Source organism: Homalodisca vitripennis, chromosome 2 (assembly GCF_021130785.1).
Source record: "Homalodisca vitripennis isolate AUS2020 chromosome 2, UT_GWSS_2.1, whole genome shotgun sequence".
NCBI lineage: Eukaryota > Metazoa > Arthropoda > Insecta > Hemiptera > Cicadellidae > Homalodisca > Homalodisca vitripennis.
Window position 1 is genome coordinate 181,869,502 of NC_060208.1, and position 19,776 is coordinate 181,889,277.

Consider the following 19,776-nt stretch of genomic DNA (forward strand, 5'->3'; position numbering starts at 1 on the left):
TAATGTTGTTTTTGAGTTTGTTACCATATAAAAAAGACTTTTGGGGACGAAAAAAAGTATAATTTTTTTAATACGTTTATTTAACTTATAAAACAATATAAATACACAAAATTTAATGAAATGTTGAACGAAATTTTACTATCGTGTATAATATTATATTATATGTATAGTATGTATATTATAGTTAAAATAAAACATTAAAACATTAGATATAAAAAGATCTAAAATTAGCCATCACGGTGTTCAAGGTAACGTCAACGTGTGGTACGTCTTGAAACACGTATCCGGGTGCAGGTTCGGCCGGGCGGTGCATGTCTCGCACATGTAAATGGTCTCCTTGCGTAAATTATAAAAATTATTAATTAATTTTATAAAAATATAATATAATAACAAAAAACCAATTTGACAACGTACGCACAACAGTTCCACTCGCAGACCGCGAATGAACTAAACCGGTGAATTAGTTTGTCAGTAGCGCTAGTGTCTGGCAAAACAGGCAGTGGCATGGGTAGTGCGCCGCCATTTTGCAGCTTGGAGAACAACCGGGAGGCGGGGACAACTATTACTGTGTTTTTCTATTGAGGGATTTATGCTCCAGCAGCTGCTGCACTCCACCAGCAAAACTGGGAACTACTCACTCCCAATAATAAACTCAATGTTTAAAAGCGAATATATTTGTCAACAGCGTTTTTAGCAAAGTAAAAATTGGCGGTTATATTTGTCAACAGCGTGCTAAGGATTAAGGAATATTTCTGTATAACTTCACGGAACATGATCCTCAGAGCCCAAAACCACCCCCTTTCAGAATGTTTTATATATATGTGTATATCCATGCTTATATAATGCAGCTTGTGGAAATGATTACTGTCCCTAAATACAGGTTAAATTTTATGTACAGTTAAATAAGCCATTGTTATAGTAACAACTTATTTATTTTTAGTGTTTTTTACTCTCTTATTGATATAATATTCAGTTTTTAAGTAAAAAGGAAACCAAGTACTTTATGTAGGCCAAAATCTGTTTCTGATAGCCTACTTTTTTCAAAATAGTACACTAACTAATCTACTTCTACAGTTTATCAATGTAATTAGTACTACGTACTTCCATAAGCTAAAATTTGGGTATTTTACTGAATCAAATACATTGTATATATAGTACAATATATATTTTTATTTTATAATGACATGTTTCCTAAGCCATGAGCTTAATTATGTAGGTATTTAGATCATGACTATGATGGTTATGATGGTTACTTATATGTTATAAAATATACCTAGATACTTATACCTCATGATCATACTTATAATATGATCCTTACTTATACCTTACACTTTTGATAGTAAAAATTTGAACAAAAATATATTTTTACTTTATTTAAAAAATATAAATATTAATGAATAAATATTTTATTTTGCATTACTTAACTTTTTACAACAGTGGTACCAGGTTCTTCCTTAAAAACAAATTTATTACAATTTATTGGTTTATAATGACATGTACATATGGAATATTGAAATATAGGCATATTCAGTTGAAATTAATTTGGAGCTGGTGAGTCAACCCGGTGGGGAACAAATGGACCCTTAAAGGTTAATACTAAGTAACAGCACAAGGCAGAACAACATTGAGTAAACAAGGAAAATATTGCAGTTGGATGCTTAGAAGTTCAAATTACCACCACATGACAGCAGCACAAAGCAAAGAGAAAAAAAGCATGATGAAAGCAGATCATGGTGATCTCTGGAAAATTGGAGTTTGGCACCTGGCTCCTTAAGAGTGGTGGATCCATAGCAATTGTTTAGGTTAACAAATGAGCTGAGCTTAACTTGTTTTTTAACTGAATCAGAAACAAATTAATTGATTAGTTGAAAATGCATTCCATAAAGAATGATCTTACAAAGTAATAAATATTTAAAACTTCATTCTGAGCAATGTAAGGTTAGGTTATTAACTCCTGAAAGTTGAATTTGTTGCTTTGACATTTCAGTAGTGGATTCTAAAACTTCTTAAACTAATGTGTCTGGTTTTTACATTTTAAGGAGAATTTTTAAGAGTGACTAAATATTTACAAACATCTGTGTTTTTTTTTTCAGCAAGTTGTAAAACGGTTCCCGGATGGAGTGCCATTACTGAATCCTCAAACAGACATGAAAATAAACGACCATGCTTTCACGAATATTGTGTCATTGATAAACACTTACGAGAAAAGGCTATTTGAACATCCTATGCATGAAAATGAAAGTCTAGAAGATGTTTATGAACAATACTTGGAAAAAGTCAAGGTAAACAATTAGTAGTGTGTTTCAAGCTACATTAATTTAGTTTAATATTTTCTAAATTTTGTATATTTTACACTTAACAAAAATAAATACTATATTATTTTTGAAATCCGCACAAGTTTTGGGATATATTGCATATTTTTACTTATACCACTACAAGTTAAGTGTAGAGTGAAATTTTAAAATGGGATATTTTCAGAAGCTTTAACTAGCATAACTTTTTGAATGCCATAAAAATAGAATAAAAGTAAAATTAACTAACAAAATATTTTTCCGTGTTCTTTAATGAGTAAAAATATATTACATTTGGATAATTGGTTGTGGCTAATTTTGCTTTGTATCTAAAATACTTTGTCCCTCACTGCAGGGAGTTTGTATGCCACTTGTAGGAAACTTCTGGAGGGAAGACACCTGAATAAATAAGGCCAGACTCTATAATTATACTCTGATTTTAACAAATTTATGTATAACGTTGCATTTAATGTAATTTTACTATTTTTGTTGTGTTTATAAAACACACTATATTAAATTGTTTGGGGAGCTGAAATATTCCAATGGTGGTTAAAGTGTTGAGCGTTTTAAAGTAAGTAAGTAAGTAAGTAAAGTAAGTGTATTTTTAATTAATATTATAAATCAATTCTTCGTATGTGTTTGTAAACACATACTTAGAAAATTAAAAACAAGTTATTTAATCACCACAGATTGGCAGAGAACTGAAACAGTCAAAAGCAGAACTTAAGAAGGCTATGTCACTTTTACAAATGGAGGAACTTAAATGTCGGAAAAGAGTTTTGAGAAGGATGGGTTATTGCACAGCAGACGATGTCATTGAAATGAAAGGCAGAGTTGCTTGTGAGTTGAGCAGGTGAGTGTAATTTTTCTGTCAAGTGATAAAAAACTATTAGTTAATAAATATGATAAGAGTAGTACTAAATGTAGAACTACTCTTTCTATAATCAGACTTAGAAAATAAGAAAAGATTAACTGAATGATGACTCACCCAAATAATCCTTGTTTGTAATGTTTTTGAGACCAGTTTATAAATCATCCAGTTACATTAATCATCTTCAGCCCGGAGGACATATAGAAAGTTATGTTCAGTTGTTCATCGGTTTTGGGATCATTGGATGACTTGTAAAAACATTGGTCATATATATATATATAAAAAAAGAAGTCTACATCCAAACTCCATAAAGCAGTGACAGTCTGTTTTCGACGTTAGGATAGTCAATCATGATGATACATAGGTTTTATTTGTTTTGTATAGATTTTAGATGATTTATATGTGTTTTTATGTGTTTATTTACTGATGTTTGGTACATTTTAAAATCAACCAATGATCTCAAAATGGGTGATAGAGCGTAACATAAATCTTTCTTTATGGCCCCTGCGACTGAAAATGGTTTGATATCATTCAAAACCAGTCTCACAAACATTAAAAAAAAGGATTTTTAAGGTGAGTACTTATCTAGTTATTAATAAATAATATTAATCTGGAGGCTCCCATTATCTATTATGAGTGAGAGAAATTATTATTTTGACTGTTGGGATTTCATTGATTTCTTTTGGATTGAGGACTTTATTCAGTTGGAAGAGGAAGAATTTAAATAAATTAGAGAAAAATATCTCTTTTAACACAATCAGAAGAAACATTTCATGTGTGGCTAAAATAACTTTTAATACTTGCAAAAATATAGAAACACCGTCATCTTGAAACTTTGCAACAAGATCAAAGTAATTATAAGTATATAAGTGTAATCTAAAAAAGTGAACATTGTTTAGTTATAATCAATTATAAATTTTATTTGTAAATTGTAATAATTTGATTTTATCGTACTGCTTAAAGCTTTGTACAACCGCAATTTTTAAACTAGGGATGGGCCAATATAAAAAAAGTTTTTTCATTTCCAGTACCGTTACCAAATTTATGGTCTTGATTTTCAATTCGTTACCAATACCGATTCCTGTGTTGTTTTTATTTGTAACTAAGAATATAAGCCAATTGTATTAAATATAAAAAAAATTTAATTAAGATTAAAACATTTCATTCTAGGTATGCCACCAAACAATTTAACCAGTTTTATTTTAACGTAACGGGTTGGCATACAACAGAGTAAGCTAAGAGAAACAAAGGCAAAGATACCATAACAAATGGTGGCTGATGGCCTTATTATAGATATGGAAAGATACTTGTGATATGTATTTTAAAATCTATATTGTTTGAAAAAATTTAAATCATAGCCATGGTATTATAAAATTAACACTTGTACATAAAAAATTTCAAACCGCAAGTGAAGTATTGTTTGGAAAACTAAAATAATTTGTTAATTGGGTTATTAGTTTTACAGGTTTTCATACACAAATTTATGAAATAAATGGTAATTTGCGTGTTGCCTATCAGCTATTACCTGCAAATAAAAACTGGAGATTCATTGCAATACACGAACCTAATTATTAAAAAATATATGAACTGGTGCAAAATATTATTTACAAATATTATTATTTACAGTATGATAAATTGAAAATTGGGTTTTCTATCAATGGTTCTTCTTAAACTAAAATATGATTTAGCAATCAGTAATTTGCGTAATACTATCAGATGTAGTTCGCATTACAATACAATGAGTTAGAAATTATATTTCTAAACATAATAGGCAAGCTCCAAATTCATTCAACCTCTTTAATTGTTTTTGTAATGTGACTGAAAATATTGGCATAGGAATCGAGTGATAAGAGCCATCCCTATCCCTCCTGGAAACCATGTAATATATCTAAAAACAATGTAAGAACAAACATGTAGTTAACTTGAGAACTCTAGACCACTTATTTGTTTTACTCTACGATATATAATAACTGAGATAACCATTCCTTGTTTCAGCGATTGAACGGCCGTCATCTTGAAATCTGAGTATATAATGAAAAATGTGTAACAATGAATGTACAACATTTATAATGTTGCTTGCATTTATAAAAAATATTTTATTGTTCTTCTATGTTGCAAAGTAGTTGAGATGAAATGTTTGTTTAAATAAATGTTAATTTGTTTAAACAGCCACTGTGCTGAAACTTTCTATGCGTTGTTAATGTCCAATGAACTTATGCAAGCCATGTTATGTACAATATCTGTTTGAAGTTTAGTTTGAATTAGTTAGATATCACAGGAGTTGTTGCGTTTAATCCTTTTTTCTCCAATGTTATTGCATATTTCTCAGAACTTTGTATAGCTATCATCTTATGAGATATCAAAAAACTTGTTAGAACAAATGTTACTGTAAATTGCCTTAGAATTCTTAAAAAACTTGTTTTCCATTACATCATTTGTTTAGGTATATTACATTTTCTAAACATTTGTAATATTTTCAGTGGTGAAGAATTGTTAATGACGGAGCTAATTTTTAACGGAGTGTTTAACGACCTTACAGTTCCCCAGTGTGTTGCGCTGCTGAGTACATTTGTCTGTGATGAGAAGAGTTCTGAGAATCCCAGGATGTCAGAGGAGCTGGCAGGGCCTCTCAGACAGATGCAGGTGAGAATCTGTCATGTAGGTTGTAGTCTTAATGCTGGTGACAATATAGAACTATATTAATTGAAACCGTTTGAATAGGAAGCAGTGAGACAACATCAGACATTTTACAACTTGTACAGACAAGTCGGTCAGTGAGTCTAACATGTCAGTCTATAATGTGTTGATACATGAACCCGCATGCTTGATTTTTATAAATAATTTATGTATTGTATACAGGGTGTGTAAAATATCTGGGAACACCTATACACTCATGGCATTGAGATGTTGAAACTTGTAATAAATACATAAGAAGTGACTAATTGATGAAAGCTTGGATCACTTATTAACCTTTATGTAAAAAAAAATATCAGTGGAAAATTAAAATGGACAAAGAAATGGAAACGTTGTTGTACATTAAAGTCAGTTCTTCTTATTTACGGTTGACGATGTAATCGGCTGGGAAATGATGTTATGTTTTTATTGCTCAGTACATTAAAGTTGTAGTTTCTAGTAATGTTCATGATTTTATATAACAACTGTAATGGCACTGTAGAGTGTTTTCTTTTAGGAGCTGGCGAGGAGGATAGCCCGAGTCAGTGTAGAAGCGAAGATGACTGTGGATGAAGAAACCTATGTGGAACAATTCAAGCCATTCATGATGGACGTATGTTACAGCTGGTGCAATGGTGCATCATTTCTAGAGATTTGTAAAATGACGGACATTTTTGAAGGTTTGTTACTTTTGTTTCTAAGGTTGTATGTTATATGCTTTTATAACAACACTAGCTGTTTCCCGCGGCTTCGCTCGCTTTTCGTAAGCTTTGCCTGTATATGAGCAATTATGGTTCAAGCGAATTATATTTCCAATGCCGATGTAGAGTTTGTCTTGTTGCCACGACCAAGGAAATTTGTCAAACGTGTATGTTTACAGCCATTGTACACATACATGTAATTTATTATAAAGTGGTCCAATACTCAAGCCTTGAGTTCAACCAGAAGTTAATTTTAAAGACAGATATACAGAATAAATTAGCGCCTTCAAATAGTGTTTAGCTATTGAATATACGTAAGTGTCTCGTAATTGCAGTTTATAATGTGCAGGCACTTTTAAAACTTTTATCTTTTGTAGCGCCTCCTGGTGGCGAGTTACATCAATGGACATAGCATATAAACCTTCTACGTAGAAAAATACACGTACATACAAATTTTCATAATGATCGGACAAACAGTTTACTATTCCATAAAGGACAAACACAAACATTCATTTATATATATATATATATATATATATATATATATATATATATATATATATATATATATATAGATTTAGAATCTATTACTTAAATATACGCCAAAGCAGATAGGCTGTCAATGCCAGTGTGGGTTATTTACAGAATCAGTGGATCAAGTAAGTGTCAAAAGAGTTCCTGTGGATTCTCTTTTAGTCTAATGGTCCTTTCACTCTGAGATTCTTATTATGATTTGTCAATTGAAAAGTATAACTGAATATTCAGTTATTAAACTCCTAATTAAAACCAGCAAAACCACAATTCTTTTAATTTACGCTAACATATGAAACACTGGTTATACCTATACCTGCCTTTATGGTTCAGATTTTAGGTTGGTTAAATTTTAAATGTTTTTCAATGTTGATTAAATTTTATATTGAAATTATTTTTGGCTACCACTAACCAGAAATGAAACATGTGTTTTCAAATACACTACAATTAATGCTTTTGATTGCTTGCAGGTAGCATAATTCGATGTATGAGAAGACTAGAAGAGATTCTGAGACAACTAGTTCAAGCATCCAAAAACATTGGAAATACAGATTTGGAAAACAAATTCAGTGAGGCCATCAAACTCATGAAGAGGGACATTGTGTTTGCAGCCAGTTTATACTTATAAATAGTAATGAAGACACATTGTATCGGTGAATAAGTGAATTTTAATTTTTACAGAATCAAAGACTCAAAGAAGTATAAATGTTAAACATTAAATTAATAATGGTTTTTACATTGTTTTTTATTAATTCACACTTAGTTGTAAACTCATTGTTGGTGATTACACCGACATTGTGTCACTATCTCTATTACTTCAAGCATACAAGAATAGAGAGAGGTCGAGAGAGAGAGAGAGTGTGTGTAAATAAATTACTTTCAGATAGCTCTATAACATATTACACTAGGACACGATTGTCTGGAATGTGGTTATCCAAAATTCCAGGTATAAAAATTAAATTTTAATACAGTTATAAATGTATTTAAAAACAGAAAGTTACTTAGCTAAAACTTTGTACGATTAGTTTATAATTACTACAGCATGCATATCATACTGTTTGACTAAAAAAATGCCTTTTGTGAGTGTTACATCTTGATTTCTTCAGCATGAGCATGTTCTCATATTGCCAGTGAATTCCTAAACTTTTTCAGTGTTGTAGATTAGAACCCTTGTAATACACCCCTGACTAGTCCATCATCAGTCATTGGTCCAACCACTACTCTAAGCCTCCTTACCTTGCCAATGTGTCAGCAATGTCATTACATATCTAACCCTGCTTAGTATCTGTTGTGTGCTTGAATCAGAATCAGAATTATCTTTATTTATAATCATCAAGATTACAAATGGTGTCAACATTTAAACAATTACAATGGCCTTTTATTCTGAGGTGGCTGGGTCAGTTCTGGAATGTTCCTTGTAGGAATTCCTCGAGAGAATAGAAAGGTCTGTCCAATAGCCATTTCTTCAACGCTGCTTTCAGTGAGGAGCTTCTCTTGTGTTGCAGTTCTTGTGGTAGCCTATTGAAGAATTTCCTGCCGATGTACGATGGTTTAGATTCATACAGCTTCATGTGGTGTGTTGGGAGGTTGTACAGTGCGCCATTTCTGGTATTGTGACTGTGAATGTCTCTATTTCTTGGCAGGTATTCTCCATCGACATGTAACACGACTTCTAATATGTACATGGAAACAACTGTCATAATTTTTAGATTAATGAAAGCATTTCTACAACTTTCCATGTGTTGTAGGTCTGCCAGGACTCTGACTGCTTTCTTCTGGATAATCAGAATTCTTTTTAGATTTGTTGCTGATGTGGCACCCCACACTGCAATGCCATATCTCAGCTGGCTTTCAAAAAAAGAGAAGTAGGCAGTTCTAGCAGTGTTTGTGTTGCTAAGGGATTTTATTTGTTTGATCATAAACATGCTGGTGTTAAGTTTTTTACAGAGAGAATCTATATGTGGTGTCCAGGTCATCTTATCATCAATTGTCAGTCCCAGGAACTTAACACTTGTCTTCATTTGTACTTCGGGTATAACTTTGACTTCAGATGCTCGTCTTCCAAATGCTATCTGGCTGGTTTTGTTTGGGTTTGCAACCAAGTCATTTCCATTGCAGTACTGGTATGCCATGTTTAGAGCAACATAGCATGACACTGCTAGGTCGTCTGGTGATTGTCCATTCAGCAGAAGCGTTGTATCGTCAGCATACTTGTTTATCCCACATGCAGTATTTGGTGACCATGCTTGATGTTTCATCAGTGTCTACCAGTTTTGTCATATCAGTGGTAAAACATAAATAAGTAACACTTTTATGAAGCAACTTAAATGTCTGGACAAAGGGAAATCAATTGAGAAAAATACCACAAAATAAATGTGAAATTTACTACAATATAGAACTGGAATCAAGAATTTTATTGTCATTAACCCTTTGAGTGCCAAGTGCATTTGATGGGGTGGCCCTGCCAGTGCCAAGCATTTTTGACAGTTTACTTCTCTCAGTGCCTAAGCACTCTTTTGTTGTTTGTATAGTGTTTCACTAAATACTAAAAAAAATAAACATAACAAGATGATTTTTGTTGTATTGTGTAGGGAAAAAACTGGGCTATAAATTAAATGATCTATTTGAGTGATCTACATATAATCTAGCTTATATATATATATATATATATATATATATATATATATATATATATATATATATATATATATGAAACTGTTACCAACTGTATGAAATTAAATCAAGATGGATATTCTTTTATTTTATTTTATATGTATACAATGAGACAAAAGTTTTCAAAATCATTCACAGTACACAGTCTTATAAAATTAATTAAACTTACATTATTTCAATTTACATTACAAAATAACACTCACCACATTTTTTCAGTTTGCTTCAGAAGTAATTTAAAATAAATAATCTTCCAACACACAGAAAGTACGCTACTAGTAGTCTATGTCAGTTATACTTATTCAGTAAAGTCTATATACGGTATAATATTTACAAATTTTAACAATTAGTTACACACATGGGCAGCCTCACTGTTACTGCCTTTGAGATATCAACTGCAGTACAACAAGGAATGCTATGTAATTTTGTTGTAGACTTCTTTATTTTTAATTTGAGATCATGTACAACACCATTATATCAACAATTAGTAACAAATTAATAAATACTTGAAAAGCCAATCTAACCGGCTCTTGGCACTTTTTAGACATACCCGGCGGTCCGATTACATCGGCTCTTGGCACACAAAGGATTAAAAACACATAGTAATAGACAAAGTCTAAAACAGTTTTATAAGGGTACATAAGTGTCAGTTAAAATATTTTCAAAAGTAAAAAAATAACTATGACCTAAAATTAAAAATGTAATTAATTCTCTTGAAATAAATGTAATTTACTAAATATATATCTATATATACATAACTATAAATAAACACATACACACATAGATAAAAAGTACATGTATACAATTCAAATCCTAATGTACTAATATCACAGGCCAAAAAATCACTGACAGAATAAAATGAATTTAATTTCAACCAATTTGAGTGGTTACAGACCAGGCCACTTTTGGTAGCTGATTAAAAAGTTTTATTTTCATAAACAGCTTGCTTTATTTGGATTTTTCTATCGTTGTGGAAATAAAATCAATCATATAGCTTCTTCTAGTATTATGTGTGAATTTCATTTCTAATTTGAAAGTCAAGTTTTCCTTAACACTAATGACGTAAAATATATGTACATACACGGAAGAGTAATTAATTTAAGTTCTTTAAAATTGGAACACATAACTCTCTATCTGGGACATTTGCCATTATTTTTACTAGCTTTTTTCTGCCTTTTGAATACTTTTTGTGAATGGGAGCTATTACCCCAAAGTGTTATGCCATATAATAAATAAGAATTGAAGAAGGCATAACAAGCTGAAATTAACATTGAGGGACTAACACAATTGTTTAACTTTCTTAATAAATAAGTTACTCTAGATAGTTTGATACACAATTGATTTATTTGAGCCTCTCAGCTTAATCTACTATCTAGATATAATCCTAGCAGTTTTACAGGCTTAGAGTCTTTATTTATATATTTATTTAATGAGCAGACAATATTTTTAGTTTTGCTGTTACTAACAAGTAATCCAATAACTTTAAACCACTCCTAAGCTACTTCCATTTAGTTATTTTCTTCCAACAATAAACTATTTAAATCTTTACTTTGACTCAAAAGAGTAGTGTCATCGGCATATGACATTGATTTACATGGCACATTGAACGCAAAATCATTAACTGCAACTACAAACAGGAAAGACCCAATACAGATCCTTGAGAGACCCAAACCTGGGTTATTTTAAAATCAGATTATTCACGATCTTTTACAAACATTTGTTTACTATTACTTAAGTAAGAGGAAATTAACTATAATTCAGTATTTCTAACTCCATACTTATTAAATTTGCTTACAATTAACCCTTTAAGTGGCGGTCATTTGTGGTCTCAGTGGCAGGCCGTTTTCGGGTAAATTGCCGTGATCGTTAAACTTATTTTTAGAAAATATTGTCTAAGTGATAACCTAGCAACATTATATATTTTTGTTTTCCTTATGAACTATAGAATAAGAATAAATATGATATTTGGTTCCTTATTTTTATTTTCAGATGAATATCATTGTAGATGTGTAAAGATTTTCTTTTAGAAAAAATAATTTTTAAGTTCTACTGTCCGTCACTTTGAAACTACTAGAGCTACAAAATAATGTCATATTCACAGAATATACACAATTTTATTCTAAACATTTTTTTTTTTTTACTCCGAGTCACTAGAAGGGGCTTGTCTTTTCCTCCCACTAGTGTAGGGCCTATAATAGTGGCTTAGTTTGTCATAGCACAGTATATTTTGTAAATATAAAACATGAATTGTCTTATCGCAAATCCCTCCCCATCCTCAGACAGAGGTCAAAGTCGAGCGGTCTAGTAGATAGCATGGCTACAGAATCTCGCCGCCCGTTCAGCTGGTGCGCCGCATTCTTGTACTTTCGTGCCGAAGTGTGTTTTACTTCCGTGTTTTATTGTGTGTGTAATAGATTAGTGATGGCCGACACTAAGAGAATTTGGGATTTACCCAGGAGCGAAGAGGAGGCTATTCGTTTTTTACAAGATCATGACTAGTTGCCTAAATATAAAATATTCGTGGCGGTCGGCAGTTGCGGCTGAAGGCGGAAATCCACTACACTCACTCATCCTTGATATTGCTGCATTCTGGGCGTCACAGGAAACCCATTAACAATTAATAACCATTGTAAGTTTGTAATTGAAGAGTTGCTTTTTCGTTCTATAATGTTTTTTTCTATAAATTTATATGTTTGTGTTCCTCATACTGGTGTGGTCGGTATAATCCCAAAGTACCCCAACATTTTCCATGACGAACGAATAACCTAAACATTTACCGGTAACACAAACAATGCGATAAACAATAATATACTGACAATAACAGTACGCAAAGTCGCCAAACAAAACAGTGACGAGACGAGTAGACAGCTGTTCTCTCGTCTGCCGCCAGGTCAAACGAAAACTGTTGGATTCATTTAAGCCAGCAAACATTAGTAACATGAATACACACTATACTATATGATATATATAGGAAATTTCATGGAGAATACGATAGTTCAAACTAGGCCTAAAAATAATGGATGGTTGCGGAGCAACAGCCTTAAATATGAAGCGACGGATGTGACGGCGCTTGCCACTTCGCAGCGGCGTGAATCATATGTCTCAGACGGCGCTTGCCACTTATAGGGTTAATACATGAGAGTTGGAGTGAAAGGTTTTTGTAAGATATTTTAACACATTGGAGTCTGGCTCGCTATTTGCTGTTTTTATAACCCGGTCTGCATAAATTAATTGGTTTTCAGATTTTTTTTTAGAAAACTGTTAAATATTATACATAAGATATTATATATTCTTGAAAGTTCTATCTTTCCTCTTTAAAATGATATGTAAAGCTGTATTCCCATAAAATCTAATTAATTTTAAAAAAATTTCAAAACTTAGATTTTTTTAAGAAAAGTAAAAACTCCCGCATGTCTTGTGTTACTTGAAAACTAACTTTTGAATAAATAAAACAAGTAATTTCTATTTTTTTAAAGGCATTTACTATATACATATTTACAAATAATTATTTTAATTGCCAAAAAAATTTCAAATGCTAAAAAAATATTTGTTGTCGTAGACAGACTGACGACGCGCCAGGCCACGTCAGTGGATAAACAAAAGCCTCAAGCGGGTATGACGTAGTAGCGCCTAGCGGAATTTTTCTGAACTAACCATTAAAGCTGGCTTTCTAATGCAGCAGACGGCACTCGAATATCACTCGAGCAACTCCGTATATCAATCGGCAAAGCTGTGCTCGAGCGCCGGCCGGGGGTTTAAACAATGGCGCTCGCGTCTGGCTCGAGCGTAGACTCGAATGTTTTAAGATTGCAAATAATAGAAAATTTATTTTCAAAGTTTTCTAAAACATTTTCTTTAATTGTTTCTATGGCTTTTGTTGTATTTAAGGTTGGAGGAAAACTAAATTGTTCTTTACATAGTAAACCATTGTTGTAAAAAAAATAAACTCAGTTGATCTTTTACACAACTTTCAAAAGCTTTACTCAGTACCAATGAGATTGGCCAATAACTAGAAGGATGTGATTTATCCCCTTTTTTTAAAGTGTTACGATTTGTGTTACTTTCAATGCTTGTGGAAAGATACCATGCTCCAACATCATGTTTTACAAAAGTCAATGGCTCAACAACTACATCAATTACTTCTTTCAATAATTTGTTAGAAAAACCATAGTAATCTTCACTTTGGGATGAGCATAACTTTGAAACACACTTTGAGTCTTGTGTATAATTCAATGCTTTGCCATATAAAATAATTAAGTTCTCTTTTAAAAGCTTAAAATATAATTATCGATAAACTCTAAGGCAGAAACATTATTTATAGTTGTACGAGACACAGAGCTTATAAAATAGTCGTTAAAATCATTAGTGTTAACAGGTGTTACTTGACAAACTTAAGAACAGTTAGACTCAAGCTTAATTACATTCCAAGCAGCTTTACAACCTATTCCTAGAATTTTTTTTATATAATTGTCATTTACAGAATACCTTTGCTTCTTTAATTTTGGCTCTATATATATAATTTTTGCTTCCATATAAATATGTTTATGCATTTGTTCATTTTCTCCATCTACTGAAAACTTATTCCTATCATACATAGTAACAACGAAATCTCTAATTTTTTCTTAACTCTGGTGTAAACTATGAGAGTTTTGGCCTTTTAAACTTATTTTTCTTAATTTTCCTACTTTTGCAGCATTCTTTAAGATAAGTTGTATAAGTATTAAAATAAATAGTCGAAAGCTTGGTCAACAATGGTGTGCATCCCAAGTTGTGACCAGTTGACAATAGTTCCTTAAAAGTTTTAAATTGAATTAGCAGGATAAAGATTCAATAAAAATGAATCTTTGATGTTAATTTTATCAACTACACCCCATCCAAGAATATTTTAGACATACTAGCACGATGAGACAAATTAGGTTCCACTATTTGACATACTATGTTTGATTCATTAAGGTTGGTTATAGTATTATCTATGCACTCTTTGTGTCTTGTTTCTTGCTCATTTAAAACAATACAAGTTCAAAGAGCGAAGTAAGTTAAGAAAAAAGTTATATTTCACAGATCTGTTTTAAATATTTATATTAAAATCATCAGTTAAAATAAGTTTTAAATTTGCAAAATTTTCATTCAAATATTATACGAACAACTCTTAACCCTTTGAACCCCAGGCGACGAAATATCGTCGCCGAGAAGATATGCGAAGATCCCCGCGGCGACGATGTATCGTCGCCAATGAAGTTGCGAGAATCCCCGGGCGACGTAATATCGTCGCCATGGTATATGCGTTTAATACATATTTATTTGAAATCGTAAAATACTTATTTTATGAGTATTAATACATATTTATATGTATTTTATTAAAATACTAATTTTTTTTATTTATTTATTTACTAACTTATTTATTTAGGTAATATCAGTGATTTTTGTGTTGTACGCCTAGAGGTTTTTACAAGTCGCATACTTTTATATAAAAATTCAAAAAAAGTTTATTTTTAGAGATATCAATATAAATTTTTTTGGACATACACAAAACTAAATTTAGAAAAATAAAATGTGGGTGCCCATGGTAAAAATATTTCTTATTTTTTAATTATAAAAAATCTTAAAATCAATTTTTTTGCCTAAAAAAATCTATATACATATATTTTAAAATTATTTTAATGCTGTTAAACATTTTTTTATACTTCAGACTAATCTTTTTCTGTGAATACAATTTCATTCTGGACATTTTGGTGTGTAATACAAGACAATAGCATAAAAAATAGCAAAAGTATTAATTTTTTACAAACAGTATGCAAAACAGCTGTTTCTGCTCCGGGGATTCTCGGTAGTTCTTAGGTCAAATGATTTTGGTACGTTTTTTCCACCATCAATATTTTGGTCTGGGGTTCAAAGGGTTAAACTATGAACAAAACTGTTGACATCTGAATTTGGAGTGTGGTAAACAGTGACAATGATAATATTTATTTTTGTTAAAATTATAGCTGCTGCTTCAAAGGAAAAATCAACACAAAATGTTTCAACATCTAAAACTTTAAATCAATACAATCTATCTATATATATATATATATATATATATATATATATATATATATATGAATGTTTGTGTGTTTGTCCTTTATGGAATCAAAACCTATTTGACAGATCATTATGAAAATTTGTATGTATGTGTATTTTTCCACGTAGAAGGTTTATATGCTATGTCCATAGATTTAACTCACCACCAGGCGGCGCTGCAAAATATAAAAGTTATCAAAGCACCTGTATATTATAAACTGGAATTACGAGACGGTTACGTGTATTAAATAGCCAAAAAATATTCGAAGGCGCTACACTTTGATGTATATTTGTCTTTACAATACATTTCTGGTTGAACTTAAAGCTTGAGTGTTAGATCACTTTATAATAAAGTACATGTACATATACAATGGCTATAAACATACACTTTTGACAGATTTTCTTGATCGTGGCAACAAGGTAAACTATACATCGGGGTTGGAAACATAATTCACTTGAGTGCTCATTAATGGGCAAAGCTTACGAAAAGCGTGCGAAGCTGCGGGAAACAGCTAGTTCTTAATAAAAATAGAGGTTCCACCTCTTTTTAACAGTGAATTCTTACAAAAAAAGTGTTGGCTAAGATATAACCATTTGGTATTTACAGTGTTGATTCATCTTTATCTAGCCTGTGTTCATTTATTATTAAAATATAAAAGGGGTATTTGTCTAGCCATAATTCTAAAGCTTCTAACTTAATTCTAATAGATTGTATATTTCAATGGTATACGCTTAAGTATCTATAACAAGACAAGGGTAGGTGTACAGGTTGTGAGATGGCGTTAGAGGAAAATTAGAAAACATATTTAAAGTTTCACAATAAAAATTATGACCAGAACCTGACTAAACTAAATACACACTCTTCACTTCCAGCAAGTGATAACGAAGACTCTCAAATGATCCAAGTGAAAGTGATGGTAAATAGAGAACAAAACTCTTCAATAAATGAAGCTGAAAATCTGAACAAACCCCCTCAGCAACCTATAAATACACACCACCCTGCACAGCTAGAGTTAAAGCACCTAATGAAACATTTGAGGGATTTTTTGCCGAGAATATTGAATATTACAAGATAATAGACAAAATCTACAAAGACCAAGTACACTTTTCACCATCATACTCTTTATTTACAACCAAAAGATCTATTCCTGAAACTAGAATGGAAGAATCCAATTCAAACAACGAACATCAAGTAAACAATTCTTTTTTAGCCCCTGCTCACCAGAAAATGGGAAATCTCAAATACAAATCAAGAGTTTTCAGAAAATGCCTCATTACATCAAAGAACCAATAAACAATCCAAATTATCTCCTTAAACAAACCATTAATCACAAACATGTTTGCACATTACAGCAGAATGTACAACCTGCACAAGAACAGACAAAAGAAAGAATCCTCACTTTCCTACACCAAAACACCGACAGGATATCCAACAAAATAGAGCGCCTAAACACCCTTCTCTTTTAATTAAAACCAGACTTTGTGATCCTAATAGAACATGGACAAAAAATTGAATCACTGCAAAATACAAGACTTATTGGGTATATACTCACTGCCGAATACTGTAGGAAACACCACCAAAAGGGAGGAGTTGCTATATTTGCAAAAGAATCTAAACCATCATGTTGACATAATTGACATATACAATTGCAGTACAGAATTGGTATGCGAAATAGCTATTGCTAAGATTACCCTTGGTAGGTCCCATCTCTTTCTTGTTGGAGTTTACAGAACAAATGGAAACCTGGAAGCCAGCCTGGAAATTCTAGCTGAAGCACTGGAAAGCATACCAACGAACCAACCAGTATTAATAATGGGTGATATTAACATTGACAGCCTGACCAAAAAGAATGACTACACTTTAATGAATGAAATCCTAACTAGTCACAACATCCATCGTCTTGACTTACCACCTACAAGGATAACGCCGACTTCAAGGACATCCATTGACTATGTTTGTACTAACCTTGAACCAGAAAGATTCACGTTGAGGTCATAAATACGGCCATCTCGGATCACACTGGTCAGCTCTGCACCATTCAATGGAACAAACACATACCACCCCCACCTGCTACTGAGCGCAGAAACGTGAGCAACAGAAATCTGCTTAACTTAAAAACTTTGCTCCGTCAGCAAGACTGGACATTAGTCTTCCATACGAATGATGTAGAAGAATCCTACAATAACTTTAACAGTGCAATTTCTTTTACCATCAATTCAACCTGTCCTGTAATAAAATTGAAAAAGAGGACCAAGCGGGCCATACAAACTTCAACTGACCCCATAGCAGTTCATCTGAGGAGGCAATTCACTGAAGCCCAAGATGTGTACAACACTACAGGAGATGAAACTGACAAAAGAAATGTAGCCTTTCTAAAAAAAGAGTACAACCTACGACTAAAACATCTTACTCGCCAAGATAACATAAAAACAATTTCATCAGCAGATAATAAATCCAGTGCAGTCTGGCAGGTTATAAACTCAGAGAGAAAGCCAAAAGAGGAAAAGCACCTTCCCACAGCACTAGATATACAGGGAAAACTCATAAGAGATCCCACAAAAATTGCAGATTATCTCAATAAATTTTTCATAAACATAGCTGAAGATACTATACTAAATAGTAAACAGGCAATAAACCACAAAATCCTACCAGCCCCAAACCCAGACATACCAAATTTCATACTGCACCACACAACCTGAAAAGAAATAGATCAAATTATGCAATCATTAAAAACAAAAACCTCAGCTGGATATGATAATGTCTCAACAATACTTTTGAAAGTTGTAAAGAAGAACTAATTGGGCCTTTAATTAACATAATAAATAAATCTTTTAATTCTGGAATATTCCCGACAGCACTTAAACTAGCCAAAGTGTACCCTAAATTTAAGCAAGGATGCACTACACAAGCAGCTAACTACCGCCCAATTTCATTAATATCCATCTTCTCCAAAGTTATTGAAAAATTGGTACTAAACAGATTGCTCTATCACATAATAACTAATCATTGCTCTATCACATAATAACTAATCAACTTCTGACACCCCACCAACATGGATTTTTGACTGGAAGATCAACAACAACAGCTCTTATTAGCCTGGTGGAATTTTTAACAGACCAATTGGAAGAAGGTAACACAGCCACTGCCATTATAATCGACTACAGTAAGGCATTTGACTGCCTTAGTCATGGACATCTCTTAGAAAAATTGACGACTTTTGGAATAGGTGGAAAATCACATGACTGGATAAAAAGTTACCTGACAGGATGAAACCAAATGGTAGAAATACACCTCAAACAATTTAACACGTCAAATAAAGTCAGTACCACAGCCCACGCGTGGTGTACCTCAAGGCTCTGTATTAGGATCGGTCTTATACATTTTATACATAAATGACCTACCTAGCTTCATGCAAAATCTCGGACAAACACTGATGTATGTAGACGATACAGTGCTCCTACTAAGTAAAAAAGAACCAGATCAACTTGAAATAGCTGCTTACACTGCTCTGAATATGGCTTTTCAATATAGCATGGAAATGACCTTGTGGTAAATGAAAATAAAACTAAACAGCTGGTCCTAGGAAGACACAAAGAAATTGCAGGGAGACTACCAGAGCTGGAGTTAACAGACACTTCAAAGTACCTTGGCATAATAATTGATGACCGCCTTACATGGACAGACCACATAGACTCTCTGTGCAAAATGTTGAGCATAGCATTATATGTAATTCGCAGCATAAAAAGTACATGTGACACAGCAACAGCCAAGACTGCTTACCACGCCCTATACGAAAGTCACCTTCGATATGGGATTGCTGCCTGGGGAGGCACCTCAGCGAATAACATGCAATGTCTCCTAGTCCATCAGAAGAGAGCAATCAGAATTTTTAGCAACCTCCAGCAAAGGGAATCCTGCAGGCATCCATTTACAGATCTAAGAATTCTCACTGTTGTCAATCTCTACATCTTGGAAACTATC

At 32.4% G+C, this 19,776-nt stretch overlaps 1 protein-coding gene across 1 annotated transcript in view; it reads left to right on the plus strand.

The window, feature by feature from the left end:
* LOC124355129 (exosome RNA helicase MTR4) overlaps positions 1-7,803 on the plus strand; it is a 29,598-nt gene extending 21,795 nt beyond the window's left edge. The window contains exons 13-17 of the mRNA XM_046806092.1: positions 2,094-2,282; positions 2,981-3,144; positions 5,643-5,805; positions 6,353-6,515; positions 7,538-7,803. Of these exons, the coding sequence (XP_046662048.1) occupies positions 2,094-2,282; positions 2,981-3,144; positions 5,643-5,805; positions 6,353-6,515; positions 7,538-7,695 (837 nt within the window). The 3' untranslated portion in view covers positions 7,696-7,803. The remainder of the gene's footprint in view (positions 1-2,093; positions 2,283-2,980; positions 3,145-5,642; positions 5,806-6,352; positions 6,516-7,537) is intronic.
* Positions 7,804-19,776: the final 11,973 nt, after the last annotated feature.